This window comes from Elephas maximus, chromosome 9 (genome assembly GCF_024166365.1).
Source record: "Elephas maximus indicus isolate mEleMax1 chromosome 9, mEleMax1 primary haplotype, whole genome shotgun sequence".
In the NCBI taxonomy this organism is placed as follows: Eukaryota; Metazoa; Chordata; class Mammalia; order Proboscidea; family Elephantidae; genus Elephas; species Elephas maximus.
In genome coordinates, this window is record NC_064827.1 from 49,720,465 (window position 1) to 49,746,986 (window position 26,522).

At 41.3% G+C, this 26,522-nt stretch overlaps 1 protein-coding gene across 2 annotated transcripts in view; it reads left to right on the forward strand.

The window, feature by feature from the left end:
* The window catches only part of NR4A3 (nuclear receptor subfamily 4 group A member 3), a 40,191-nt gene extending 20,736 nt beyond the window's left edge, over window positions 1-19,455 (forward strand). For both annotated transcript variants that reach the window (XM_049897280.1, XM_049897278.1), the window contains 2 exons: window positions 1,977-2,155; window positions 16,179-19,455. In XM_049897280.1, the coding sequence (XP_049753237.1) occupies window positions 1,977-2,155; window positions 16,179-16,426 (427 nt within the window). In that variant the 3' untranslated portion in view covers window positions 16,427-19,455. The remainder of the gene's footprint in view (window positions 1-1,976; window positions 2,156-16,178) is intronic.
* Window positions 19,456-26,522: the final 7,067 nt, after the last annotated feature.

The following is a 26,522-nucleotide window of genomic DNA, read 5'->3' on the forward strand; positions in this document are numbered from 1 at the left end:
AGACCTTGGAAGAAGACCAAAAATCTGCTTCTTTCACTCCTACTCCAGCAATTCTGACACTGGTGGTCTGAGGTCCACGTTTTACACTCTGAGATTGGTCTTTAACTCCTGCTCCAGCGATTCTGATGCCGATGGTCCGGGGTCCATGTTTTACACTCTGAGGTTGAATCACGGTGCCACGGGTGGCACCTCTGTGGACGGAGGATCTGTGGGAGAGGAGGGGATGGAGTTACAGCCAGAGTGCCAGAAATCAACATAATTCACAGCCAATCTGGTAGACACCTCAGTGAAGCCAGCAGTGTGACTATCAGACATGAAGGAAAGATGAAGTAGATGATAAGCTCCATGCAAGCAGGCACCATGTGTGTCCTTTTGGCTGAGTTTTCTCCAGGGCCTGGCTGCACAAATAGAACATACTTGGTGCTCAGTAAATACTTGCCGAGTGAATCAATGAATAAAGCTATTCATCCCAGAAGCATAGTTAAAGAGATACTGACTTGTAAGTCCAACCAGGGTAAAGAGATAAATGTATGGCAGAAGATTTGAAAATTAAAGGAAAGCTGAAATTAGAATAAGGACCATATGGAATTCACAATCAGTTACGGCTAACTAATTCTGTTAGGTGTTGAGTTCCTCCTGTGTACTAGGCACTGTGTGTAGGCTTCCAAATTCTTTATTTTATTTAACTCTCACAACAATCTTTTTGTTAGCTACCATTGAGTCAGCCCCCAACTCATGGAGATCCCATGCACAGTGAAAATAAATACTGCCTGATCCTGCACCATTCCCATGATCGGCTGCAGATCAGACTGTTGTGATCCATAGGGTTTTCATTGGCTGCTTTTCAGAAGTAGATTGCCAGGCCTTTCTTCCTAGTCCATCTTAGTCTGGAAGCTCTACAGATACCTGTTCAGCATCATAGCAGCATGTAAGTTTCTACTTACAGACAGGTGGTGGCTGTGTCTCAGGTACCTTGGCCAGGAATCAAACCCAGGTCTCCTGCATGGAAGGCAAGAATTCAACTGAACTGCAATCTCAGGAGGTAGCAATTAGAATTTCTGTTTTAAAGATAAGGAAAAGGAAACCAGAGAGATTAGAGAAGTACGCAGGGCCACACAGCTAAAAGGTAATGTCCAACTGGAAGTTAACACTATTAGGAAGGACATTGTATAATGATAAAACCATTAGACTCTACATCCAGGGCACCTTTCACGAAAGAAGAATGGGATGATTCTGGACATAATACAAATTCTCAGGAAAGATTTAGAAATAGCCATCCACAGCCCCACTGTTAAAAGCAGAGATGGTCATACAAAATAAGGATTCTTTTTTATTTTAGGCCACGTCTTAGTTTACGATTGACCTCTGGCCCTTGCAGGGATTTGGTGCTTTAGAATCTGCACAGTGGCACTGTAGTGTTACCCACCAGGCGCTCCTTGGCAACCTTATGGGGCAGTTCTACTCTGTCCTATAGGGTGGCTATGAGTCAGAATTGACTTGGCGGCAATGGGTTTGGTTGGCTTTGGTTTTAACCTCCAGCCTTATCGGTTTTTGACATTTAAGAGAATGAGGGACCTGTCCTGGTGAAGGAGCATAGAAGGGGCAATCTCGTGGACACTGCAGGAGAGGCAGTGCACTGGGCTGCCCCACCATAGTCCTTCTGAGTCCCTCCTTCTTCATGCCTTGTCCTACAGCAAGCCAGCTACTGACTGTACTACTAGAGAGCAGGCCCTACACCCCCAGCTTCCCCTGGGCTGACTCTCTTCACGGAAGTTAGCACGGATGAATGGTGGTGGTTGTTTATTCCCAGGAGCAGCCTTGTCCATCGCAGGTGTCTGGGCGTGTTTCCCAGCGCCACGCTGGGTTCCAAGTGCTGCCCTGTGACTGTTCTACTGCCTGTGCCTTATGATGTTATCCTGTTGGATAGACTCATCTAATGTGTCTCTAACCCCGCCCCCCACGACTTTGTCTTGCAGGTCGAACACTGCTGAAGATAAGTTTGTGTTCTGCAATGGACTTGTCCTGCATCGACTTCAGTGCCTTCGTGGATTTGGGGAGTGGCTCGACTCCATTAAAGACTTTTCCTTAAATTTGCAGAGCCTGAACCTTGATATCCAAGCCTTAGCATGCCTGTCAGCACTGAGCATGGTCACAGGTAAGCACCACACTGCTGTCACCTGAAACAGTCGGGCCCTCTTTTCTCTCTTTTCCTGTGTTAAGGTAGATTGGCTTAGACCATCACACACACCAGAAAATTAGGTAAATGACCGGCACTTTTCTGAATTCTGCTATGTTTAACCCAATTCAAACAAAGAAGTACACACGTGCAAGTTGCTGCCATGAGATTCTACAAAAGAGGATTCCTAGTCTCCTGAGGTACCGTTGTGAACAAAGCAAACATCTGGAAATCAGAATTTCCGTATGAGCTATGTTCACAGTTGGACTGTCTGCTTCAGTACTTACTTTTACAGAGGGTTTCAAAGAAAGATTACCTTAAGCAGCCTATTCTGGTGATACAGAGGTGAAGAGCACCCCCTCCGCCTCCTCAGCCCTTGGCCAGTGACCCAAAGAAATGTCAAAGAACCACACGCATGGAAAATACAACTTGATTTTAGTAAGCTTGATTAGCAGACAACTAAGGAAAATGGATATATTTGTAAGAAGTGAAAATAGTTCAACTCAACAGGTCTTTAAAAGAACCAGAAGCATAAAGCATAGTCAACAAGCATAAAATATTTTATTTTTTAAAATGAAATGTTTTCTTTCCTCCTAGATGTCTCTCTTTCCCAAGACTGGCAGGGGGTGGGGGTGGGGAACGACAAGGGAAATAGGCATTTTGGGTAAGAGAGGGAATACCATCCTCCTGTGACTATCATGGAGTCCCTGGGTGGTAGAGACTGCTAACATGCTCAGCTGCTAACCTAAAGGCTGGATGTTCAAGTCTATGTGAAAGTGCCTCAGAAGAAAGGCCTGGCAATCTACCAAAAAATCAGCCATTGAAAACTCTGCGGAGCACAGCTCTACTCTGACACATGTAGGGTCAGGGTCAACTCCATGACAACTGATTTTATGGTTGATATTTTTTTCTATTGGCCCCAGGCCCCAGCTCCCTTTGCCCCTCACACCTTCACAGTTTCCTGCAGAGATCCACCCTTTTAGGTCTGACTAGGGAGCAATGTGCAGCCCTGGTGGTGCAGGGGTTAAGGGTTTGGCTGCTAACCAAAAGGTCAGCAGTTCAGATCTACCAGTTGCTTCTTGGAAACTGTATGAGGCAGTTCTCCTCTGTCCTGTAGGATCAATATGAGTCAGAATCAACTCGACGACAGTGGGTTTTTGTTTTTTTTTTTGCAGGGGTGGGGTGGACAATGAGGCAGTGTTAGGGTAGAGGCCCAGAAGAGTCTAGCCAGACCTGGGGCTCACCCCCATCCTTTTCATCAGACCCAGACTCAGGTTAGGCTATTGGACTGAGAGTAAGGTTCAGATATGATACACTCTTGGTCGTAGGAAACATATTTTTCAGACAGGTGGTGAATTTCACAACCAACCAACTGTATCCTATGGCACAGACAGGCCCTTCTTTCTGATGCATCAAAAATGTGCATTGGTTTGCCCAAGTGTTGTTTATACACACCTTCTTGGGACATCTCCTATTACCCAAGTGATGCGTCCCCCCTGTACCTCAAGAGCTAGGCTGTTCATGATTTGATGGTTTACACAGAAGCAAAGAAATGTCAATGGCATACGCTGCAGTTAGGAATCAGACACTAGCTTGTTCCCTCAGTATTCCAAGTGGAACCAGACTTCTTCCTGTCTCCCCGGTCCTAGATGAGGAACTTGCTTCTTTTGATGGGAGCTTCCAGGGACTTCTAGAATGTTCAGCTCTTCCCAGGACAATTTAACACTCAAAACTAGAAAATATGAAGTCTGGCTAATTAAAAAAAAAAACAAAACTAGAGCCAGTTCTGGCTTTCTGTAAGTAAAATTAACACATAGCCACATCTCTATGGAAATAGATGTTGAGTCCAGTTAATGAACAAATGTTCACATTCTAGGCACTGTGCTGCATGCCAGCAGGTTTTCAGAGATGATAACACACACCTCTGAAGGAGACAGGGCATGCAGAATAATACATGTGATAAGAGGGTGTCAAGTGCCGTGCTGGAGATGTGGGAGTGTGTACAAAGTGCCGAGAGAAGGCAGGCAGGGGGTGGTCTTCTCTAAAGAGATAACATGAGTTGGTTCTTGATAAATGCATAGGATGTCTCCAGGCTGAAATGAAAGCAGTGAGAAATTCCAGACATAAATAAAAATTTGATAAAGCCTTTGAAAATATGACAGTTTGTCATGTGTTTCAGGAAGGAAATGACTAGAAAACAGAGTGACAGAAGATGAGACTGGTAGGCACTTACCCTGAGAGCAATGGCATCCACAGAAGGTTTTGACCAGAGGAGTGTCAAGGCCAGGGTTGTATTTTAGAAAGATCTACCCTGATAGGTGGTTTTGAGCACACATTAGTGCAGGAAAGAGACCAGCCCAGGTGGAAGAGCTGTGGTTTAAGAGGAGGATCTCTGAGGCCTACATCTTTCTCTGTTTTACTCTTTAAGTGGAAATTAATAGACAGCCATGAGGCCAGGATGTATAAGGCCAGGGGGTCCCAGCCTGGAGAGATTACAGTTCAATGCAAGACACGAGTGGGAATTAGGGGAAAGGGGAGTGCCAATCCTGTCTGCCTCCAGTTTGCTCTGTGTCCTCGAACAAGCCCCTTCACCCCACCCTTGGGCCTCAGTGCCCCCATCTCAGCATGTGTGTATTGTGGATTGGTTGGTTGGTTTTCGGGTAAGGGGCTGCTCAGCCCACTGCCCATTTCTGTGGAGACTTGCTGGGGAAGTTTGGCATGGCAGAAGTAGCATGGGCTTTGGAATCTGGCACCCCCAGGTTTTAATCTGGAGTCCTAAATTTAATAATTATGTGCTATTGAATAACATGTTTCATTTCTCGGAACTTCAGTTTCCCCATCTGTAAAATGGGGATAATAATGTCTATTCTGTGGATTGGCTGTGAGAACTACAGGAAGTTAGGTTTGTGAAGTAGCCAAACTGTATTCAGAGAAGTCCCTCAATCTGCCTAAATTTCACCCTCAGACTCAAGACTCCCTCAAATCATGCACATGCCTCCCCCTTTCCTTTGCGTAAGCCCTGGGATGGCCTGAAATCAGACACAGAAGCATGAGAAAACAGGGTGGTGCTTTAGAAGGCAGTGTTTGGTGAATATCTCCTCGGATGCTTGAAAGAGAGGCTTGAAGGAGGACAATGATATTAAAGTAGTTAAGCTGCTACTTACTGAGCGCTTACAAAGTGCTTTACAGTGTCATCTTCAGGCCTCCCCTGACGGGGCAGCCCCAGTTCCTGCCATCATTCCTGCCAGCCTGTGCAAGCAGGTTGTTATAGGTGCTGTGGTTTTAATCCATAGGACACATAGGCCCCTCTGTGCGTTGGAATCAGCTCTAGGGCAACAGGTTTGGTTTGTTTGTTTGTTTTTTCTTTCATTTCTGGAGCTCACAGCATTCTGTTTGTGATTTGCTGGTTGAGAGGGGGCTTGCCATGTTTGAAAGCATCAGGACATGGCAGAAAAGGCGAAGCCTAGGAAACGGCAGTGTGCGTTGCTGTGGATATTAATTTTCATTTGAATATGGGCTCCCATGGAATCTTGACTTCTGAATAAGCTCCACTGATGACAGTGTGTGATTGTGGAATATCAGCTGGGCTATTGGCATCGGAAAATCCATCCCCAAATTGCCTGCTCCTCAACCACGGAGAACTCATGAAAGGGAAATGGCGTCTTAGAAGTTTAACCAGTCTTGCTTCCAGGAAAATTGTTAAGAACTGGGACAGAACTGGTGGTTTTCACAAGCATGGCTTTTTTTTTTTTTTTCCTAATTCTTTTTCCTTCTTCCTCCTCCTCTCTCTGTGCCCCTCTTGAAAAACTAGGTGGGGGAGGTGAGGCAGGAAATGGTTTTTTTCAGATCACTCTCCTTCCCTACCATGAGTAGGGAGTTCCCCACAGCTGTGGTTTTCAAATGTTTTTAGGTCCCCGGTTCATCTACCCTAACCATTCCCTTTTGCCAGCGCCACAGCCCTAGCATGGGGGTAATAGAAATGAGGTGATATCGGTTGTAGGTAATTATGTTTAATAAGTAAGAAGCCCCTCCCAAACAAAAATTCAGTATGGAATAATAATTTTATAAATATCCATTCCTTAAATCAATATTGAGGGCCCACCATGTACCAGGCACTGGGCTAGTCTCTAGGGCTGCAAAGATGAGCCATGTGTGAATTCTGCCATCAGGAAGTGCATGGTCTACCAGGAAGTCATGTATAAATGACTCTGATGTAACATGTATAATGGGTGAGGTACAGTGGTTAGTGCTCAGGCCCTTAAAAGGGACAAGTTCAGTGTAGGGGAAGTCCAGAGTATTGCTCATTTTTTGGAGTAAAGCTTGAGGTAGTATTAGTCATGGTTTCGTTTTGATGCTAGAAGAATGGTCCCCCATGGCATTTTTTTCCCTACTCAGATCTTTGGTCAGGTAAGAAAATGACTCCTTTCTCTTCTGCCTGTAGTCTTTCTCCTGGTCTTATTGGAACATGGGCTCTAAGACTGAGGGAGAGGAAGGAGGTCAGAACTAGGGGCAAAAAGCAGTGCATCTCTGTGTAACAATGGCATGGCGGGACAAGGTAGGTGGCTGATCCTGCCATGCCCTCCACCACCTGTCTTTCCAGAGTTCGCCTGCTTATTCTAAATGGTTACCTAGTTATCCTGCTTTTGTATCAAATATAGCCATCGGCTACATTGCAAGGAAAACTAAGTGTAAAACTTGGCAGGACAATATACTTCAAAAAATAAATAAAGGTATGGGATTTGAAACTTGGAGATATGAGTTCAAGTCCTTTCCCTGTCACTTCCTAGCTGTGTGATCTTGGGCAAGTCCCTTACCCTCTCTGAACCTCAGTTTTCTCATTTCTCATGGGGATAATGATACCTACTTGGAGGTTTATTACAAAGATTGAAATGTGCAAATGTGTAGTTTGTCGAGAATAAAATGTCAGACAAGCATTCATTCTTATTATCCTTAAATGTTATTTGTCTTACACACTTCCAGGAAGAGCTAACTGTTCTCCTCTCTAAAAATGTTCACACATCCCTACTGTTGTGTATACATGTTGTATTAATTTATTTCTTTTTGTCTTTTGCTCTCAGCTAGACTGTGGGTTTCTTCAGGGCAGTGGGAGTTTTATTCATCTTGATAATTACTTCAGCATTTAATAGTATCTGGTACATGGCAAATGCGGATTGAATGAATGAGTTAATTGTGAATATCAAAAAGTCTCCCAAATTAGAAAAATCTGAATTAATTATTTTTAAACTACCACTTTGTTACTAGAAAATAGCCTGAATTCCTGAGAACTGCCTCATTTAAATTCAGATTAATTCAGTAAATATTTATTGAGCATCTGCTATGTGCCAGGCCCATAATCCTTTACCCTCGGGGAGTTTGTGGCCTTGTTGGAGAGAAAGACAGACACATACTCTAATAAATCACTCCAAGACAGGCAGACTGAGAAGCACTATTACAGCGTCGACACAGGCTGCTCACCAACTTGTGGTTTCCTGACCAGCATGAGCTCTGTGTCTCCAGAACTGTCTGTAGAGAAAGGATATCTAACGTGAAAAGAAGGAGTGAGGTGACTTCCTGGAGAAGGCAGTGGAGCTCAGATCAGGAAGTCCAGCTTGCCTGTGTTTGAACTGTACACACATCTCCCTCCAGGAACCCTCTTTTCCTTTCCCTCCGGCTAAAACTGTATTGTTGACCCTGAGTTGGCCTGTGCCCTAAAGCCTGCTCAAGAAAAGAAGGAGTTGCTTGTCCTTGATGAGGCTACTGTTGGCTCCTATCATTCCTTTCCTCACTCTGTGCCCCTGCCATGAGGAAGAGAACTTGACATTTCTTGAGTGAACCCAAGAAACAGAACTAGGAGCTACAGGAAGGCAAATTATAGTTCAGTATACGAAAAACCTTCTGATAGGCAGAACTGTTCAGAATTGTAACAGGCTGGCTTGGGGGATGAGTTGCGTCCTTGGGAAATGAGGTTTACAAACAGATGAAAACTTGATGGACTGGGTTCAAGCATCTTATGGAGACTAGGATTGACTAGAGCAGAGCTTCTGAAGTTTTAATGTACATGTGAATCACTGGGGATCTTGTTAAATTGCATATTGATTCAGTAGGTCTGGGGTGGGGCCTGAGAGTCTGCATTTCTAACAAGCTTCCAGGTGAAGTTGATTCTGCTGGTCCAGGGACCACACTTGAGTATCAAGGGACAAGCTGTTGGTAATTGGGATTCTATGAAATTAATAATATCTACTATTTTTAAATATTCAGTGCCAGGCATTGTGCCAAATGCTTCACATGTGTTATTTTATTTCGGTTTGAGAAATAAATTTGGAAGTACCTGGGATGGGTTACAGCAGAGACAGGAAACAGGGAGACCAGTTAAAGCTATTAAAACAGTCTAGGTAACAGATATTGAAGACCTGGTCCAGAGGCAGTGGGTATTGAAAGGAGGAGAGAGATGCAAGGAACACTGCAGAAATAATAACCAGAGTTCTTGCAGTTGATTAAATATGATAGGCTAAGGGAAGGAATAGAGATGATGATGAGAATCATAGCCCATGTGACAGGGAGGGTTGTGTTGTCGTTAACAGGGGATCCCAAGAGGAGTGGCTGATTGAAAGGGAGGGTAATGAGTTGAGTTTTGGACATAAATGATACTTCCTAGTATTTATTAAGTGCTCACTATATGGAACCCTGGTGGCGCAGCGGTTAAGCATTCGGCTGCTAACCAAAAGGTCAGCAGCTCAAATCTACCAGCTGCTCCTTAGAAACCCTATGGGGCAGTTCTACTCTGTCCTGCAGGATCGCTTTTTTTTTTTTTTTTTTTTTGCTTATTATATATACGAGACTATTTTAAACACTTCACATGGATTAATTCATTTAATTCTCACAACGACTCATGAGACAGGTACCATTATTAGCCCTGGAAACAGACCCTAAGTCACACAGCTAACAGGTGGTAGAACTAGGATTTATATCCAGGCAATCTGGTTTCAAAGCTTCTAATGTAGTAGGTTCAAATTGTCTTCATGACATTCAGGCTACGTTGGGGAGTATGTTATACTACAGAGACGAGATGATTGATCAGTTTGGAAGTACCTGGAATGGATTACAGCAGAGATGTGTCTTGCATGCTTATGGATGGTGAGGTCAGGAGATCAAGAGAAACTTTTGGTTTATAGTTGTACATTTTATAGACATCAGTATCGAAGTAATGTTTGATTTCTCAAGAGAGGGAGAAGAGAGGACTTGGAAGGTAGACGTTGGGGAATGTTTAGATTATGGACCTAAAAGGACTAGAAACGAGAAAAAGTAGTCTTCAGGGCAGTAGAAGAAACAGGATCCCTGTGTAGTAGAGTCAGTGTGATGGGTACTGTCCACGAGAATTTTAAGAAGGAAGTGGTTTATCCGTAATATCAAACGCTACTAGAAGGTGAGTATGATGAGTCCTGCGAAGACCCCGCTGGATGAGACGATTAGGCGGAAATAGATGATTGCGACCTTTGAGAGAGCAGCTCTTCAGTATAAAAACCAGACTATGTCCAAAGACGTCAGATTTGAAAGTGTGGAGGCAGGAAGGACAGAAAATTCTTTCTAGAAACTTGGCTTTGAAGGGAAGAAGGAAAAGGGAAAATATTAACAGGGATGAGGGTCAAAGAGAAGTTTTTTAATGTAATTTTTAGGCTGAGGGAGACGTGAGCACTGAATGGACAGGAGGAAGCAGCTAGAAGAGAATGACAACTTGAAGGAGCAACACAGAGTTTCAAACAAAGGCAAGAAGAATAGAGAGCCCATGTGGGAAGAGCTTTTTCTGGAAGCAAGAGGAGAGAAGAGAGACAGATTTTGAAATGGCAAAGAGAGAGGTTGAGTCAATGCATGCATGCCTGGTCTAGTTCACTGCGCTCGTTTTATTGATGAGAAAACTGAGGCCCAGGGAGGGGTTGTCTGAGGTCTCACAATGAGTTGATGGTAGAGCTGAAACTATAACTCAAGTGCCTTAATTCTCCAGTCCAAGTCTCCTAGGACTGCATCAAAACAGGATTACAAGGAATTCAGACACTTAGCAGGATTTTGAAATGTTTAATTTTCATGCAAAGTGCATGAAAACATAGGTTTTTCTGAACCGTGGCGACCGCATATGTATCAGAGTAGAACTGTGCTCCACGGGGTTTTCAATGGCTAATTTTTCAGTAGTAGATTGCCAGGCTTTTCTTCAGAAGTGTCTCTGGGTGGACTCAAACCTCCAACCTTTCAGTTAGCAGCTGAGCACATTATCCATTTGTACTACCTAGGGACCCCTTTGAAAAAGCAGGATTAAAATGTCATACTTCACTGACTTCTTAGAGGTTTTGTGGCTCATTTTTAGATTTTGTAGAGTTCTTTGCTGTTGTTAGTTTCTTAATGACTCCCAACCTGTATATTTATTCTGAGCAATCTACACATTTTTCATAGGTCCTTGATCCTTCATTTATGTATCCATTTACTCACTTCACAAATATTCATTGAGTGCCTCCTCTGTGCTTGGTTTGGTGCCAGAGAGACAATGGAGGGCAAATACAGCCCATGACCCCCTGTCACTGACATTCCATCAAGTAAGCAGGCAATAGTCACAAAGATATATGATTGCAAACCATATTATGTCGTGCAAAGGGAAAGAAGAGAGTACCATAGAACACGATCTAGACTGGGGGTAGAAAGGGAAGCTTCCTTGAAGAAATATTTGATCTAAGATCTAAAAGATGAGTAGATCTTAACTAGTAAAGAGGGAAAACCTGAGCACAGACCTAAATAGCTCGGTTTCACTCAATCTCTCCTCTTTCCCGCCCTCTCCTTCTTTTCTCTTTCTTCCTCTCTTTCTCTCTAGCTCTCGTCTTCTCTCCCTCTCTTTCTCAGCAGAGATGTCTATGACATGGATAGCTAAAATACATGTGAATCCAACAGTGTCCTTAGATATTGACACCACACACAGGTTAGGGGTGTGCTCTGTTGTGTGTCTGTCTGGTTTCCTGCTCTAACCCCAGTGGCATAACACTGCTTGGCACAGAATAAGTACTTTATAAATATATGTTGAAAGAGTTCACTGATTAATTAATTAATTAGTTGGTAATTAAGTACATATAAAGTAGGAGGGAGTTACAGGGAGGCTGAGTTCATCTCAGGATGAGAAGGAACTTTCTAACAATTGGAGGCATTTGAGGCAGGAAAGCAGCCTGGTATAATGGAAATATATCTGGACTGGAGTGAAAGAAATTAGCCACTTGCTAATTTTAACCTCGGGCTAGACACTGAACTCTCTGAGCATTCGCCTTCCTGTCTATTAATTAAAAGTAATCTTTGCCCTGCCTAATACATAGGATCGTTATAAGGGTGAGATAAAATTATCTCAGTAAAAGCGTAGTATAAAACGCTATTAGATGTGTTTTTATTATCAGTGTGAAGTAGTGAACTCCCAGATGGGCTGGTGGTGGACACTTGCTTTGTATATCTTATCGTGGAGATTCTTGTCTTAGGCAGAAGTTTGAACTAAATAACTCAAGTCCCTTCCAATTCATTTATGCTATGAGTATGACTTTACCATTTCTATAAGTTGTATTTTAAAGTTTTGAATGCATAATGCCTGTGTTAAAATACTGAAGCACTGGATGAAAATTATGTAGCCCAAAACACAACAAATACCGAGAAGCTTGTCTTGTGTAATGGTTTAAGAACAAAGATCTTAAACTAACAGCTTCTCTGTAGAATTCTCTAGGAAGGAGGGAAACCCAAATGTCTCATTTGCCCCAGAATTTATGAACTCTTTCTCAATAGCAGCTCTGCAGCCATTTTCACCAAGCTGTGAAAAGAAAGGGACATCCCTTAAACTAAAATGTCAATGACAGGGGTTTAAGGAATTTCAAATTACTAGGAAGGTCCTAGACACTTAGCGACTCCCCTAGTGAATTGAAAATCTTGCAGGCTGCTGGCAGTGGTTTGCATGGAGACTGAATTTTATCTCAGCCCTTTAAAAAAGTAAAGAAGCCACAAATCCAGTAGCTGTTCAAAACAACAAAGAAGGTTTGAGGTGCCTTTGGCTTCTAACAGGAAAGTCTCTGAATTCCTAGAGGAATTCCAGGCCTAGGGTTGATCCAGCTGGCAGGAGGTATCGATCTCCACTTGAATTCACTGAATAAATAATGGTTGCCATGGTTATTGAACAGTCACAACTGGTTGGAGAGCAGGGAGAACTCCGAGGCACCTTCTGTGAGTCTGGCCATGAGAAAGTCTGGTTACAAGGTTCTGTAATCAACCGCCTCCCGAAATGCAGCCAACACATTGCTCAGTTTCTTTACCCTGATAATGAATATGGAATCTTGACTAGTATGTCAGCCATGAGGCACTGAAGGGAAGGGCAAGCTTAAATCAATTGATGGGTATTTTATTCTGGGAAAAGCAGCTCTCCCTAGGTTATGCATCTAATTTGATATATCTCAGTATTAATAGAATTTAGTGTTAACAAGATGATTGTTTGATCATGTTATAACTATACTGTACCTTTTATCATAAAAAAAAACACTAGAGGGCTTCACAAAGGACCAAATCTTAGCTTGTTCTATTTTAACATTGTTTATTGTACAAACAGCATGCACTGGAATTTTTAAAAGAAAGGAACAAAAGCTATCCAACAACCCCCGAATATTTTCATTTGTCTGTTTCCTTTCATCCTTATGCAGAAGTAATTTTTGCATAGATGTAATCACAGCTTAGATACAGTTTAATAGTCTATTCTATTTAATATCAGAAAGATTTTTCCGTGTTGCTTCGTAGCCTCCGTATTTGTCCTTTCTGATGGTCTGCAGGATCTTTTATTATATAGATGTATCATTACTCAGTTAACATCACCCCTATTCTTCAATCTTTAATTTGTTTCCAGGTTTTTTTGTTTTGTTTTGTTTTGGGTTTTGTCTTCTGTAATAGATAATGCTGCACCAAATATCTTCATGCATACAGTTTTATTCTTCTGTTGGATTTTTCCTTTGGTAAATTCCCAAGAGTGGGATTACTTGGTCAGAGGCTATGAACATTTTATAGCTCTTGAAATGTACTGCCAAATTTTCAGTTTGCTTTTTTGTTTTTGGAAAGAGAAAAAAAAAAAAAAAAACTTTAGGCAGAACACCACAGCAGGCAGGATTCCCCTTGAAGTTCACTTTTGGTGCTTCGTCTAAGACTGAAACCTGGGGACAATGTATTTAGTAAAGATAAGCCACTGAGGATGGGCTGTGCCCGGGATGATTAGCTAACAGCTTCCTGGAGAAAGCAAAACCGTGCACTGCAAAGCTTGGGAATTAGGGGATTTTATTGCCTTTCGTTTGGCTCTACAGTTGCCAGCCACTGACCATGTGTCAGACATTGTCTTTGGGGCTGACTGTATCATGTGTATAGCACTCTACAGTTGACAACCACTTTTAAATGACATCGTCTTAGCTGAGCTTCACAATAACCCATGGAGGCAGGTTTTATCATAATCCTCACTCTTTCTTTTAATTTATTGATACACACAGAGGGATGAAGATGGATACAACAGACACTTGCATATCTACCACCCTATAACCTCCATTGTCCTAAGAGGACATTGATCCTTAGAAAGTTTGGGTCACATGGCTAGGAAGTGACAGAACCAGAACTGGAACCCGGGTCTGCCTGACTTCAGGTTTGTGCCCTTTTTTCTGTATTATGTGGCATCGAGATGAGACATCTGCCAGTTATGATCCACTGAAATGTTGCTGGCCGTTTTAATGGTTGCGCCTTAATTATAACACATCAGAACTGGAAGGGACCTTAAAAACACACCCACTGCCATCACGTCAGTTCCAGCTTTCGGGGACCCTATGTGTGTTAGAGTAAGGGACCTTAAAAACACACCCACTGCCATCACGTCAGTTCCAGCTTTCGGGGACCCTATGTGTGTTAGAGTGGAACTGTGCTCCACTGGATTTGCATTGACTGTAATCTCTGAGGAAACAGTCACCAGATCTTTCTTCTGCAGTGCCTCTGGATGGGTTTGAACTGCTAACCTTTATGTTGGTAGCTGATCACAAACTGCTTCTTGTTGTTGTCGTTAGGTGCCATTGAGTCGATTCCAACTCATATCGATCCTCTGTACAAACACTGCCCAGCCCTACGCCATCCTCACAATCGCTGCTGTGTCTGAGCACATTGTTGCAGCCACTGTGTCCATCCGTCTCGTTGAGGGCCTTCCTTTTTTTCACTGACCCTCTACTTTACCAAGCATGATGTCCTTCTCTAGGGACTGGTCCTTCCTGATAACATGTACAAAGTATGTGATACCTTCCAAGACAGACTCATTCTTTCTTCTGGCAGTCCGTGGTGTATGTTCAGTATTCTTCCTCAACACCATAATTCAAAAGCGTCAATTCTTCTTTGGTCTTCCTGATTCCCTGTCCAGCTTTCACGTGCATATGGGGTGATTAAAAACACCATGGCTTGGGCCACCATGCGCTTTAGTCCTTAAAATGACACCTTTGCTTTTCAAAACTTTAAAGAGATCTTTTGCAGCAGATTTGCTCAATGCAATGCATCATTTGATTTCTTGACTGCTGACCTCTTGACCTCTAAGCACACTGCTTAAAGGTCTTTAAATCCAACCTCTTCCCGTTACAGATAAGCCCTAGAGAAGGAGGATCTCACCTAAGTCATACACAAGTAGCTGAGCTGGGGGAAGAATGCAGACTTCCTAGTTCCTAGGCTCCTTTTTATTTGGGGCCAGAGAAGAGAAATATGTCTAGATAGTTGCTTCATTTTTCTGATTGGCTTTTGCTTTAAGAAAATAACTTTTTTTCCTAACAAAAACATCACCAGCTAAAAGTATAGGAAAAAATAGTAATTGATACTTGATTCCCCATTGGAAGGATGTCGTATATCATTTAAGAATTATTATTTTACATGTAATTATACTGGGAGATGAAAACTTTGACTAAGTTAACAGGGACCAAGCTCTTCACTTAGAAAAGAGGCTCTGAGACCTAAATGCTGAGGGAGGGCAAAGTGATTTGCACTGGATGTCCAGGCTCCTTTCTCACGACAGGGAGGCGCAGCATCACTTTGGGCCAAGGGGACACACTCTGCTTCAGCAGTCCTGGGTTCAAATCCTAGCTCTCAATAGCTATGTGACTCTGGGGGAAAAAAATCTCTTAACTTTATACATAAAAAAAAGAGATCAGAATGTTTAACTTGGGGATCACCTTATATTTTGTTCTGTAAAATGTAAGTTTCTGGTATTCAAGTCTTGATACATTGTAAAATGTCCATGCCACATCTTTCTTGCCCCCTCCCACCTTCTCTTTGAATTTGCCGTCTCCACAGCAGGAGGACATGTATATTTTCTATGGAGTGCCAGGTATAGGTCAATAGGTGTTTCGCGGGGTGGCGAGGGGACAAAGAAAAGGAAAGCTGAATTCCTCTCGATGCTGGTTAGCATGAAGACACAACTGTGCACTTTGTGTTGAGTCATGGGGGCAGCCCTTGCATTCGCAAACAGACCTTACAGCCCCTACCAAGTGAGTCTGTCCAGATGGGAATGTTAATTCACTGGCCTGGATATATTTCCGTGACACTCGGAAAAAGAGTTGCCTACTGACTGGGCTTTGGTGAGTCTTCGTGAGAAGAATGTGTGCAAAATAATAACCATGCTGTCATTCATTCAGTGTGATTATGTGCCAGGAACTGTGTGTCTTGAATTGGGTATGATTATTGTATTTTGCAGCTGTATCACTTAACCCACTGTGCCACCGGGGCTCCATAAGGAAACCAGGTTCAGGAGTTAAGAGACTTACTCAAGGGCACACAGCTAGTGACAGGATGGGAATTGAGGCCACGGTGTTGCCTGATACCAAAGGCCCTGCTCTAAGAGGGAGAGCACCATGGTTGTAAATTGCCATCTCACGTGGCAGAACTGGACACAGGCCTGTTAAGATGGAACTGCCTCCTAAACTTGCCCTTTTCCATCCCTCTGTAGAACGACATGGGTTACAAGAACCAAAGAGAGTGGAGGAGCTATGCAACAAGATCACAAGCAGCTTAAAAGACCACCAGAGTAAGGGACAGGCTCTGGAGCCCACCGAACCCAAGGTCCTGCGTGCCCTGGTAGAACTGCGGAAAATCTGCACCCTGGGCCTCCAGCGCATCTTCTACCTGAAGCTGGAAGACCTGGTGTCTCCGCCTTCCATCATCGACAAGCTCTTCCTGGACACCCTGCCTTTCTGAGCGGGAGCCTCCTGAGCAGGGAGCTGCCTCATCTGCTAGCACCTGCTTGCCAGGCAGCAAAGGGATGAGTCTGGACACCTACCATTTTCTGTCCTTCCTTAGGAGAAAAAGCAGCTCCTGCAGAAAACAAAGACTTTTTTTTTTTCCTTCTGGCACTTTTCCTTACAACATAAAGCCAGAAAACTTGCAGAGTATTGTGTTGGGGTTGTGTTTTATATTTAGGCTTTGGGAGGAGGGTGGGGGGTATAGTTCATGAGGGTTTTCTAAGAAATTGCTAACAAAGCACTTTTGGATGATGCTCTCCCAGCAGGGGGAAAAAAAGGATAATATAACTGTTTTAAAACTCTTTCTGGGGAATACAATTAGAGTTGCTTTGTATTTAAAAACAAGAACAGCCAAGGGTTGTTCACCAGGGTAGGACGTGTCTTGAGACTGATCCCTTTAGAATATGCTTCTGGTATCAAGGGTACGTATGTGGTACAAACAAGGCAGAAATTCCCTTTTCTTAATTTCTTTCTTCCTTTATTTTAACAAACGGTGAAAAATGAAGGATGACCCAGAAGTCAGACATAGCAAAATGATAATGGCTGTTTGCTTCCATATACAAGTGCAATTTTTAAAGTGCTGTCTTACTGCGTCTTGTTTATTAACTCTCCTTTGTTTTATATGGAAATAAAAAGGAGGCAGTCATGTTAACAAATGACACATGCTAATTTTTCTAGCAAAGGCTTTGTCCACCTGCCCTGTAGAACCCATCTGAGGTATGGTCCATCCAAGACTTTTTGGCCAATCTTGATGGAACCAGATCCCTGCCCTGACTGACCGGCTGTCCTGAAGGGGGCTCAAATCATAAAATGGATTGTACACAACTGTTTTGGTTGCATTCTATCAACCTTGCCAGAGTTCCCTAAACTTGGCTTTAGTTATAGCAATTGACTGACACATCCATTCAGAAGCCACAGGAACATTAGATGAGTCAGGCAAGTATTTGATCCCTTGATGAGAACATGCAAATAAGTAGCAACTGGATCATACAGGGTAAACATCAGGGATAGTAAGGTTTATATATATATATATATATAATTTAATTTTTGCTATCAGCTAAAGAGACAATTTTGGAGAGCAAGCAAGTCTTACTAAAAAAAAAATAGTATGAATGTGAGTATTAGAAAGGATTAGTGGGCTTTGTTTCAACATTCCGTGTTCGTACTCCCTTTTGTATGTTTATACTGTTAATGCCATATTCTTATGAGATAATTTGTTGCATAGTGTCCTTATTTGTATAAACATTTGTATGCACGTTATATTGTAATAGCTTTGCCTGTATTTATTGCAAGACCACCAGCTCTTGGATGCTGAGTTACAGAGTACTTAAGTGGGGGTGTTCACAGTGACTTGGTACACCAAGTAGAAAAATAAACATATATATATATATACACACATATATATATATATATATATAAATATAGCAGGTTACATATATATATTTATAATGTGTCTTTTTATTAACCATTTGTACAATAAATGTCACTTCCCATGCAGTTATTTTATGGCTCATTTGCAGTGACTTTTAAGGCAGTACTGTTTAGCACTTTGATATTAAAATTTTGCTTATGTTTTGCTAAACTCAAATAATGTTTGAAGATTTTTAGGTCTAAAAATCTTTATATTATATACTCTGTATCAAGTCAAAATACCTTTGGTCGTTTTGCTAAGAAACTTTGAATGTCAAACTGATGTCACAGTAGTTTTTGTTAGCTTTAAATCATTTTTGCTTTAGTCTTTTTAAAGGAAAAATAACAAAACTACGCTGTTTATATTACCATTAAATTATACAATCAAACAAATGCCAAATGAATGAATTGCCTAATTGCGGCAAAGGATAACCCAGATAGCAAATCATATATGTGTTGTTTTTCAAGAGTCCATTCTGATATTTGATCACGTATTATGTTTGTGTGAGCTTTTATGAAAGAGTGTTATTTTTATATTAAGATGATAGGATTTGGGAATGTTCAGATCTTGGAATGTTAGTCTTGGAAGAGGCCTGACTTGTCAACTAGTCCAAATGGCAAATTCATAGAGGAAAAAACGGGGGCCTAGCAAAAGGCAAGGACTTACCCAAGGTCAAGGCTAGGAACTCATTCCCCTTTTACTGGCCTTTCTACTCAACTTACTGCATTATAGGAAAACAGGCTTTTAAACATAACCATTAATATTTACATTATACCTGAAGATAACCACAAGTAAAGTAGTACTTTTGCATTAATTTTTTGAGCTTATATGAAAACATCAGTATTCAGTATCAGGAAAGCTAATATTTCACACAAGGTAGCTTCAGACCAAATTCATATTGAATTTGAATAAATTAGAGACATTGTGCATACATATAACCCTCTTGTACACCATTTGTATTGGGAAAGTTAATCCTTGTTTTTGTCGTGTTTGTAAAGGAAAAACAAAACAAAACAAAACCCCAGAGCCCTAGAGAAATGCTGTTACTTTTTACTTTTACACTTACCAGATTTAAGGAAAAGACATTTTAGCCGCGGTATCTATTGGTTGAAAGGAGTGAAGAACTTTTTTTAGTTAGAGGTCATACACTAGTGCTGAAAATAAACATTACAGCCAGCATGCTTCCGTCTTCCAAAGTTATTACGGGAGCCTACCAAGTCATTTATCAGTTCAACTATTTTTTCTTATTTTTGTCTTAATGTTGACACACAAGTGTATACAGAACGGATGACCACACTAGCTCAGTAGAGGACAACAAGAATTAAAGCAGGTGATTCTTCTCCTTGCAGAAGAGCTCTCTCAGTGTGAACATGCCTTCTGTGGGAGGAAATCAGGAATCCACCAGCTGCCAATGGAGAGTGCCTTGCTTTTATTTCAGACAGCAGAGGTTTCCAAAGTTTCTCTGTTCCTCTAACAGCATTGCTTTTTAGTGTGTGTTAACCTGTGGTTTGAAAGAAATGCTCTTGTACATTAACAATGTAAATTTAAATGATTAAATTAAATGACATTTTATCAATGGCTACTGGTGTGTTGACTAAGCATGCTTCACTTAACAGTTTTCTCTCAATCATTTATGAGATCGTATTTGCTGTGAACTCTTAAACACATCCCCAAATGGATTTTTTTAAAAGGCTTAGTAATGCTGAAAAATTCATAGGCATTGTGAATTGGAAATATATTAAACCTCACAGATTGGGAAGAACATTCTAAATTCAATAACCATTTATTGAGTGCTTCCTGTGGATAAAGCACTGCTGGGTTCTTTGAGGAGATACAAACATGTACCGTGCAGAAAACCTCGTCTTCCTTTAAATTATATATAACTTAAAACGAAGCTAACAATATATTGCCCAAAAGTATTCGTTGAGGGTATGAAGGATTTATTTTTATATCGAGATGATAGGATATCAATTGTTTGTGAACCAGAATTTATAAGCATATGAAGGATTTATTTTTATATCGAGATGATAGGATATCAATTGTTTGTGAACCAGAATTTATAAGAACTAGGATTAATTTAGAGTTCTCAAAGAGTGGCCAGGACTCTCTGCCATTGTGTTTGAGCCATTACCACTACATTGCCTAGAAATCCCTTCTTTGTGGGTAATACAAATACAACTTATATTCAACTCTACCCAAAATATCATGTATTCTGAGTCAGTGCAAATATGTTTCTTTTTTGTGTTGATGGCTCAAAAGGAGAAATGTGGGGGCTTTCTTAATGACTTCATCAGTTCATCTTTAAGTATTTTCTGTGACTTCCAAGTATAGGCTGTGTGGTAAGTATAGGCTGTGTGGTCTAGGAGCCAAACCCTTCTTCCTGCTTCTCAGCAGCACCTTTATTACATCAACTGTAAAATATTTGTAAGAAAAAGATGAGAGATAAATACTGGAGCACCGTCTTGCATATGAATTCAAATACAGGTACTTGGATCACCCCCTCCAAAAAAAAAAAAAAAATGAGAGAGTCAAGCCCCTTTGCTGCGAATAATAGGGATAATGGCCTGGCTTGAATGGGGAAGAGGGGCAGGAGGGGCAGGACTGTAATAGGGACACCTGCCTGTAATTGAATTTCTACCTGTTAAATGCACAAAGATAAACACAAGAAGCTAATTGTTAACTTGTGAGTTTAGGTACAATTTAAGTGCTTTTCAAGGATAATCTTGATTGCATGTGTTTTTTTTTTTTTTTTTTTTTTGCCTTAGGCACTGATTTCAGGGCCTCCCCCCTCCATCCTTTCTCTCAGGAGACACCCAAGATTGCTCCACAATGAGGCTGTTAATAAACCTTTGTTGTAGGGCTAGGCTAAAAAACTGAAAGGACTAAAATCCAAAAGGCTTAACTGGTCTGTCATCTTGTCCATATACTTTTCTCCGAAAAGGCCCATTTATTGCTGTTGTTAGGTGAAGCCAGGTCAATTCTCACTTATAGCGACCCCATGTGACAGAGCAGAACTGTCCCATAGCGTTTTCTCCTTGGCTGTCATCTTAACAGAAGCACATTGTCAGGTTTCTCTCCAGCCGAACCGCTGGGTAGGTTTGAACCGCCAGCCCTTCAGTTAGCAGCCACCAGGGCTCCTTGAAAAGGCCCATACATCACCCAAATGGATGAAAGTCCTATCAAGTTTCAAAGAGGGTTTTTGCACCTTGCATTATTTGACACTCTTCACTGGAAATAAAATTCTTTGAGAAATGCTTCTGAAAATTCTTCCTCAGCATTGTGTCTGAGTTGCACTGTGACACTGGCATGGGCAATAGTTTTTGTTTGTGGGTTTTGCTTGGCTTGTGTTTGCAAGCACACTGTCATTCCCATTTTTCTTTGTCTCTGACTGACCCTTTTCATGGCTCCATCAACCAGCCTGTGGAACATGCATCCCTGCTCTGATTACCTGCCATAATGCTGGCCACCTTTAGGCTGGTCCTATAGTGGTATTTGAGACTTAACATTCATTAAACCGGGCACTCTGGTAAACACCTTCCTTTGTTATCTCATTTAATTTTTTGGTTTTAGTTTATCTAGGAAACCCTACGGGGCAGTCCTACTCTCATATAGGGTCGCTGAGTCAGAATTGACTTGATGGCCCACAAGAACAAAAACAACAACTTCTAAGAAGGTGTTGTTATCCCCAGTCTAGAAATGGGGAAAGAGGCCAGGAGAGGTTAAATACTTCACCCAAGATCCTAAAGCTAGTAAGGGACATTTCAGTACACATCAGTCTGTCCCCACTACCCCTGGCTGCCTTCCTGGAGCTCTGTCTTTATTCCTGCTCCTTTCCAGAACACAGGAGTCATTTAACCTCAATTCCTTGCTTATCAGCCTGTGGTAAGGAACTCAACCCGAGCACCACAACTACTCTCCTATCTTCCGACTCAAGTTCATTTGTCCTCCCTGCCAAACTTATCACCTGTCTTAGTAATTCTTCGGACTCCTCTGTTTCACAGCCCCCACCGTCTGGTCTCTACAGTACTCTTTGTTCCTCACCAGCCTTAGACCAACAGAGCTTTGTAATGATAAGGCACTGCTCCACTTTTAGGATTCCTTTTTGGTGCTTCCCGCTCTAATCTCAACTTACCTCTCTCTGCCCTCAGAGTGGATTTCATCATCATTCAGCCCCTCACAACTCTTTACTACCTTCAATCAACTTCTCAATTTCCAGGTGATTGAAATGTCTACTCAGGTTCTAGAGTCAAAAGCTTCAAAGCTGTCCCCTCTTGGACCTTACAACTGCCTCTCTGTCTCCTCCTGGCTACTTTCACCAAACCCACAAACACCAACCCCATCACCCCCAGTATGCGGCTTCTTTGCTCCTGAGAAGAGGTACTGGGCTCACAAAGAGAACCAGTTAGCCCTTGTCCTTCTCAGAGTTGTTCTCTTCCCAGCACCCTCGCCTTCATTTTGCCCACTGAGCCTATGTGTCTCCTAACACATTTTCCATCTTTTATTCCTAAAACCCTAATTTCTTTCCCCCAACATCTCACCTTTATTCATTTTTTCTCACCAGATTTTAATCAATTCCTCAGGATTATAAAAAGGTGCTGTTAAGTTTAAAGAAGAAAAATACACATGTAAGTATACTATCCTAACATAGCAGCTTTCAAGTTTCCTTGTCCATATATGTATTTTTAGGTTTTTTTTTTTTTCTGATTTAAAATTATAAAAAGGAGTGCATCTTTATATTTGTATTGTTGGTTTTGACACTGCCAAGACTCTGCGGGAAATTAAAATAATATAAAATTGGAATAAAATAAAACTCCTTTTAAAAAGCAAAATATTTCATGCACACAAAAAATGAAACATTAATAAACATAAAATCGCAATAAAATATTTTTTAAGTATAAAATAATTGGAAAATATTTTAAACAAAATATTACATACAAAGGAATGATGTAACAAACATCTGTGAACTTACCACCTGACTGAGGAACCATCAGGCGCCCTATGCCTCCCCAGTTGAATGTACTCTTTCCCCACCATCCTGAATTTCGGTTTATTTCCTTGCATATGTATGTAATCTTAAACAGTTTATTGTATAGAGCTACTTTTTCTTTTTTTTTAATTTTCTACTAGTGGTATCATAAGGTATATATTTTTCTGCAACTTGTTATTTTTCTTTGCTCAAAATTATGGTTAACATTGATCTATGATATTGGATAGCTCTGGCTGCACAGTGGTTAAGAGCTCGGCTGCTAACCAAAAGGTCAGCAGTTCAATACCACCACTCCTTGGAAACCCTACGGGGCAGATCTACTCTGTTCTATGGGGCCGGTATGAGTTGGGATCGAATTGACAGCAATGGGTTTGATTTCAGTTTAATTCATTCATTTTCACTGTTCTATGGTACCTCTTTTTAGTACACTGTAATTCATTTATTTTCCTGTCAATGACTGTTTAAGTTTTTCCCAGGTACTTGCTATTACAAGCCATGATATTGTGAATATTTTTTTACCTATGTCCTGATACACATAGGCAAGAGTTTCTGTAAGCTAGTGGTTTTCAATATGTCATACCAGGACTTGCAGCATTAGCATCACCTGGTAACTTGTTAGAAATGCAAATTATCAGGTCCCATCCCAAACCTACCGAATCAGAAACTCTGGGAGGAGAGTCCAGCAATCTCTGCTTTAACAAGTTCTCCAGTTGATTCTCATGCATGCTAAAGTTTGAAAGCCACTGGTCTAGGCCTACCAAGAAGTGCCACTGCTGAGTATGGGGGTACATAAATGTTCTTCTTTACTGGATAATACCAATTTTCTTCCAAAGTGGTTGTAGCAATTTACACTCCTACCAGCAACATATGAGTTCCTACTGCTCTTCTCCTTCCCAAAGATGGATTTGTCATGTTTTATTTTTTTATAATCCTGTGGTTATAAAATGGTATCTTACTGTGCTTTATATATATATTTTTTTTACAGGACAAACTCAACATGCTAGAAACAAAAGATCCCTTACTGTCCAGAAGCTTCCCTTTGTTTTCCAACTCCCCCACTTCAGAGATGGTGTAATTTCTACAGTCTTGCAGGCTAGGAATTGGGGCACTATGTCTTATATGCCATTCTCCCTTTCCAGATGGCACTTAACAGTGGCCTTCTAGAGATTACATTACTATTGTCTAGCCACAGAGAGCGGTTCTACAGGTGGAAACATCAACTCGGAGAAGAGAAGTATAGTTTCATGATAGGCATTATTTTAGGATGACTTGTATATAGGGCTGGTCTTGGAATAAGTCTGATTTGTACTGTAGCCCAGATGTTAGCTGGAGTCTTTGCTCCTTAAGATCTAGAAGAGATTGTTTTGAACTCCCTATTCCACAAAAAATAAAAAAGCAGTTGCTGTTAAGTTGGTTCTGACTCATGGTGACCCCATCTGCGTCCGAGTAGCCCTTCCTCCAAGGTGCCCTGGGTGGACTCTAGCCAATGAACCGCCAGATTTTTGGTAAGAAGCCCACCGCATTAACTGTTTGCACCACAAATAGGGAGGTTCAAAGACCTCCTCCACCTATTGTCTGTCAGTTTGTCATACCATTGTGGCTGGCATGTTGCTGTGATGCTGGAAGCTATGGCACTGATATTTCAAATACCAACAGGGTCACCCATGGTGGACAGCTTTTAGTGGAGCTTTCAGGCTAAGACAGATTAGGAAGAAGGATCTGGCAATCTACTTCTAAAAAAATTGACCAGTGAGAACCTTATGAGTAGCAGTGGAACATTTTCTAATATAGTGCTGAAAGATAAACTCCACAGGTTGAAAGACACTCAAAATATGACTAGGGAAGAGCTGCCTCCTCAAAGTAGTCGAACTTAATGATGTGGATAGAGTCAAGCATTCAGGACTTTCATTTGCTGATGTAGCACGACTCAAAATGACAAAACAGCTGCAAACACCCATTAATAATTAGAATGTGGAATATACAAAATACGAATCTAGGAAAATTAGAAGTTGTCAAAAATGAAATAGAACACTTGAAAATAGACATCCTAGGCATTAGTGAGCTGCAATCGACCAGTACTGGACATTTCGAATCAGACAATCACATGGTCTATATGCCAGGAATGACAAATTGAAGAGGAACAGTGTTGCATTCATTGTGAAAAAGAACAGTTCAAGATCTATCCTGAAGTACAACACTGTCAGTGATAGGATAATATCCATACACCTACAAGGAAGACTGGTTAATACGACTATTACTCAAATTTATGCATCAACCACTAATGCCATAGATGAAGAAATTAAAGATTTTTTTAATCAACTTTTGCAGTCTGAAATTGAACAAACATATAATTAAGATGCATTGGTAACTACTGGTGATTGGAATGCAAAAGCTGGAAACAAAGAAGGATGAGTAGTTGGAAAATATGGTCTTGGTGACAGAAATGATGCCAGAAATTGCATGATAGAATTTTGTTAAGACCAACAATTTATTAATTGGAAATACCTTTTTTCAATAACATAAACTGCAACTATACACATGGACCTCACCAGATGGAATACACAGGAATCAAATCGATTATATCTGTGGAGAGAGACGATGGAGAAGCTCAACATCATCAGTCAGAACAAGGCCAGCTGCCGACTGTTGAACAGACCATCAATTGTTCATATGCAAGGTCAAGTTGAAGCTGAAGAAAATTAAAACAAGCCCACGTGAGCCAAAATACAACCTCGGGAATATCTCACCTGAATTTAGAGACCATCTCAAGAATAGATTTGATGCACTGAACACTAACGATCGAACCCTAAATAAGTTGTGGGATGACATCAAGGACATCATAGATGAAGAAAGCAAAAGGTCATTAAAAAGACAGGAAAGAAAAGAAGACGAAAATGGATGTTAGAAGAGGCTCTGAAACCTCCTCTTGAACATACAGTAGCTAAAGTGAATGGAACAAATGATGAAGTAAAAGAGCTGAAGAGAAGATTTCAAAGGGCAGCTCGAGAAGACAAAGTAAAGTATTATAATGACATGCGCAAAGACCTGGAGTTAGCAAACCAAAAGGGAAGAACGCACTTGGCATTTCTCAAGCTGAAAGAACCAAAGAAAAAAATTCAAGCCTCAAGCTGCAATACTGAAGGATTCTATGGAGAAAATATTGAATGAGGCAGGAACAGTAAGACAGATGGAATACACAGAATCACTATATCAAGAAGAATTGGTCAAGGTTCAACCATTTCAGGAGATAGCATATGATCAAGAACCAACGGTACTGAAGGAAGAAGTCCAAGCTGCTGAAGGCATTGGCAAAAAACAAGACTCCAGGAACTGATTGAATACCAATTGAAATGTTTCCACAAACAAATGCAGCGCTGGAGGTGCTCATTCATCTATGCCAAGAAATGTAGACGACAGCTACCTGGCCAACCGACTAGAAGAGATCCATATTTGTGCCCTTTCCAAAGAAAGGTGATCCAACAGAATGTGGAAATTATTGAACAATATCATTAATATCACATGCGAGTAAAATTTTGCTGAAGATAATTCAAAAGTGGTTGCAGCAGTACATTGACAGGGAACTGCCAGAATTACAAGCAGAATTCAGAAGAGGATGTGGAATGAAGAATATTACTGCTGATGTCAGATGGGTCT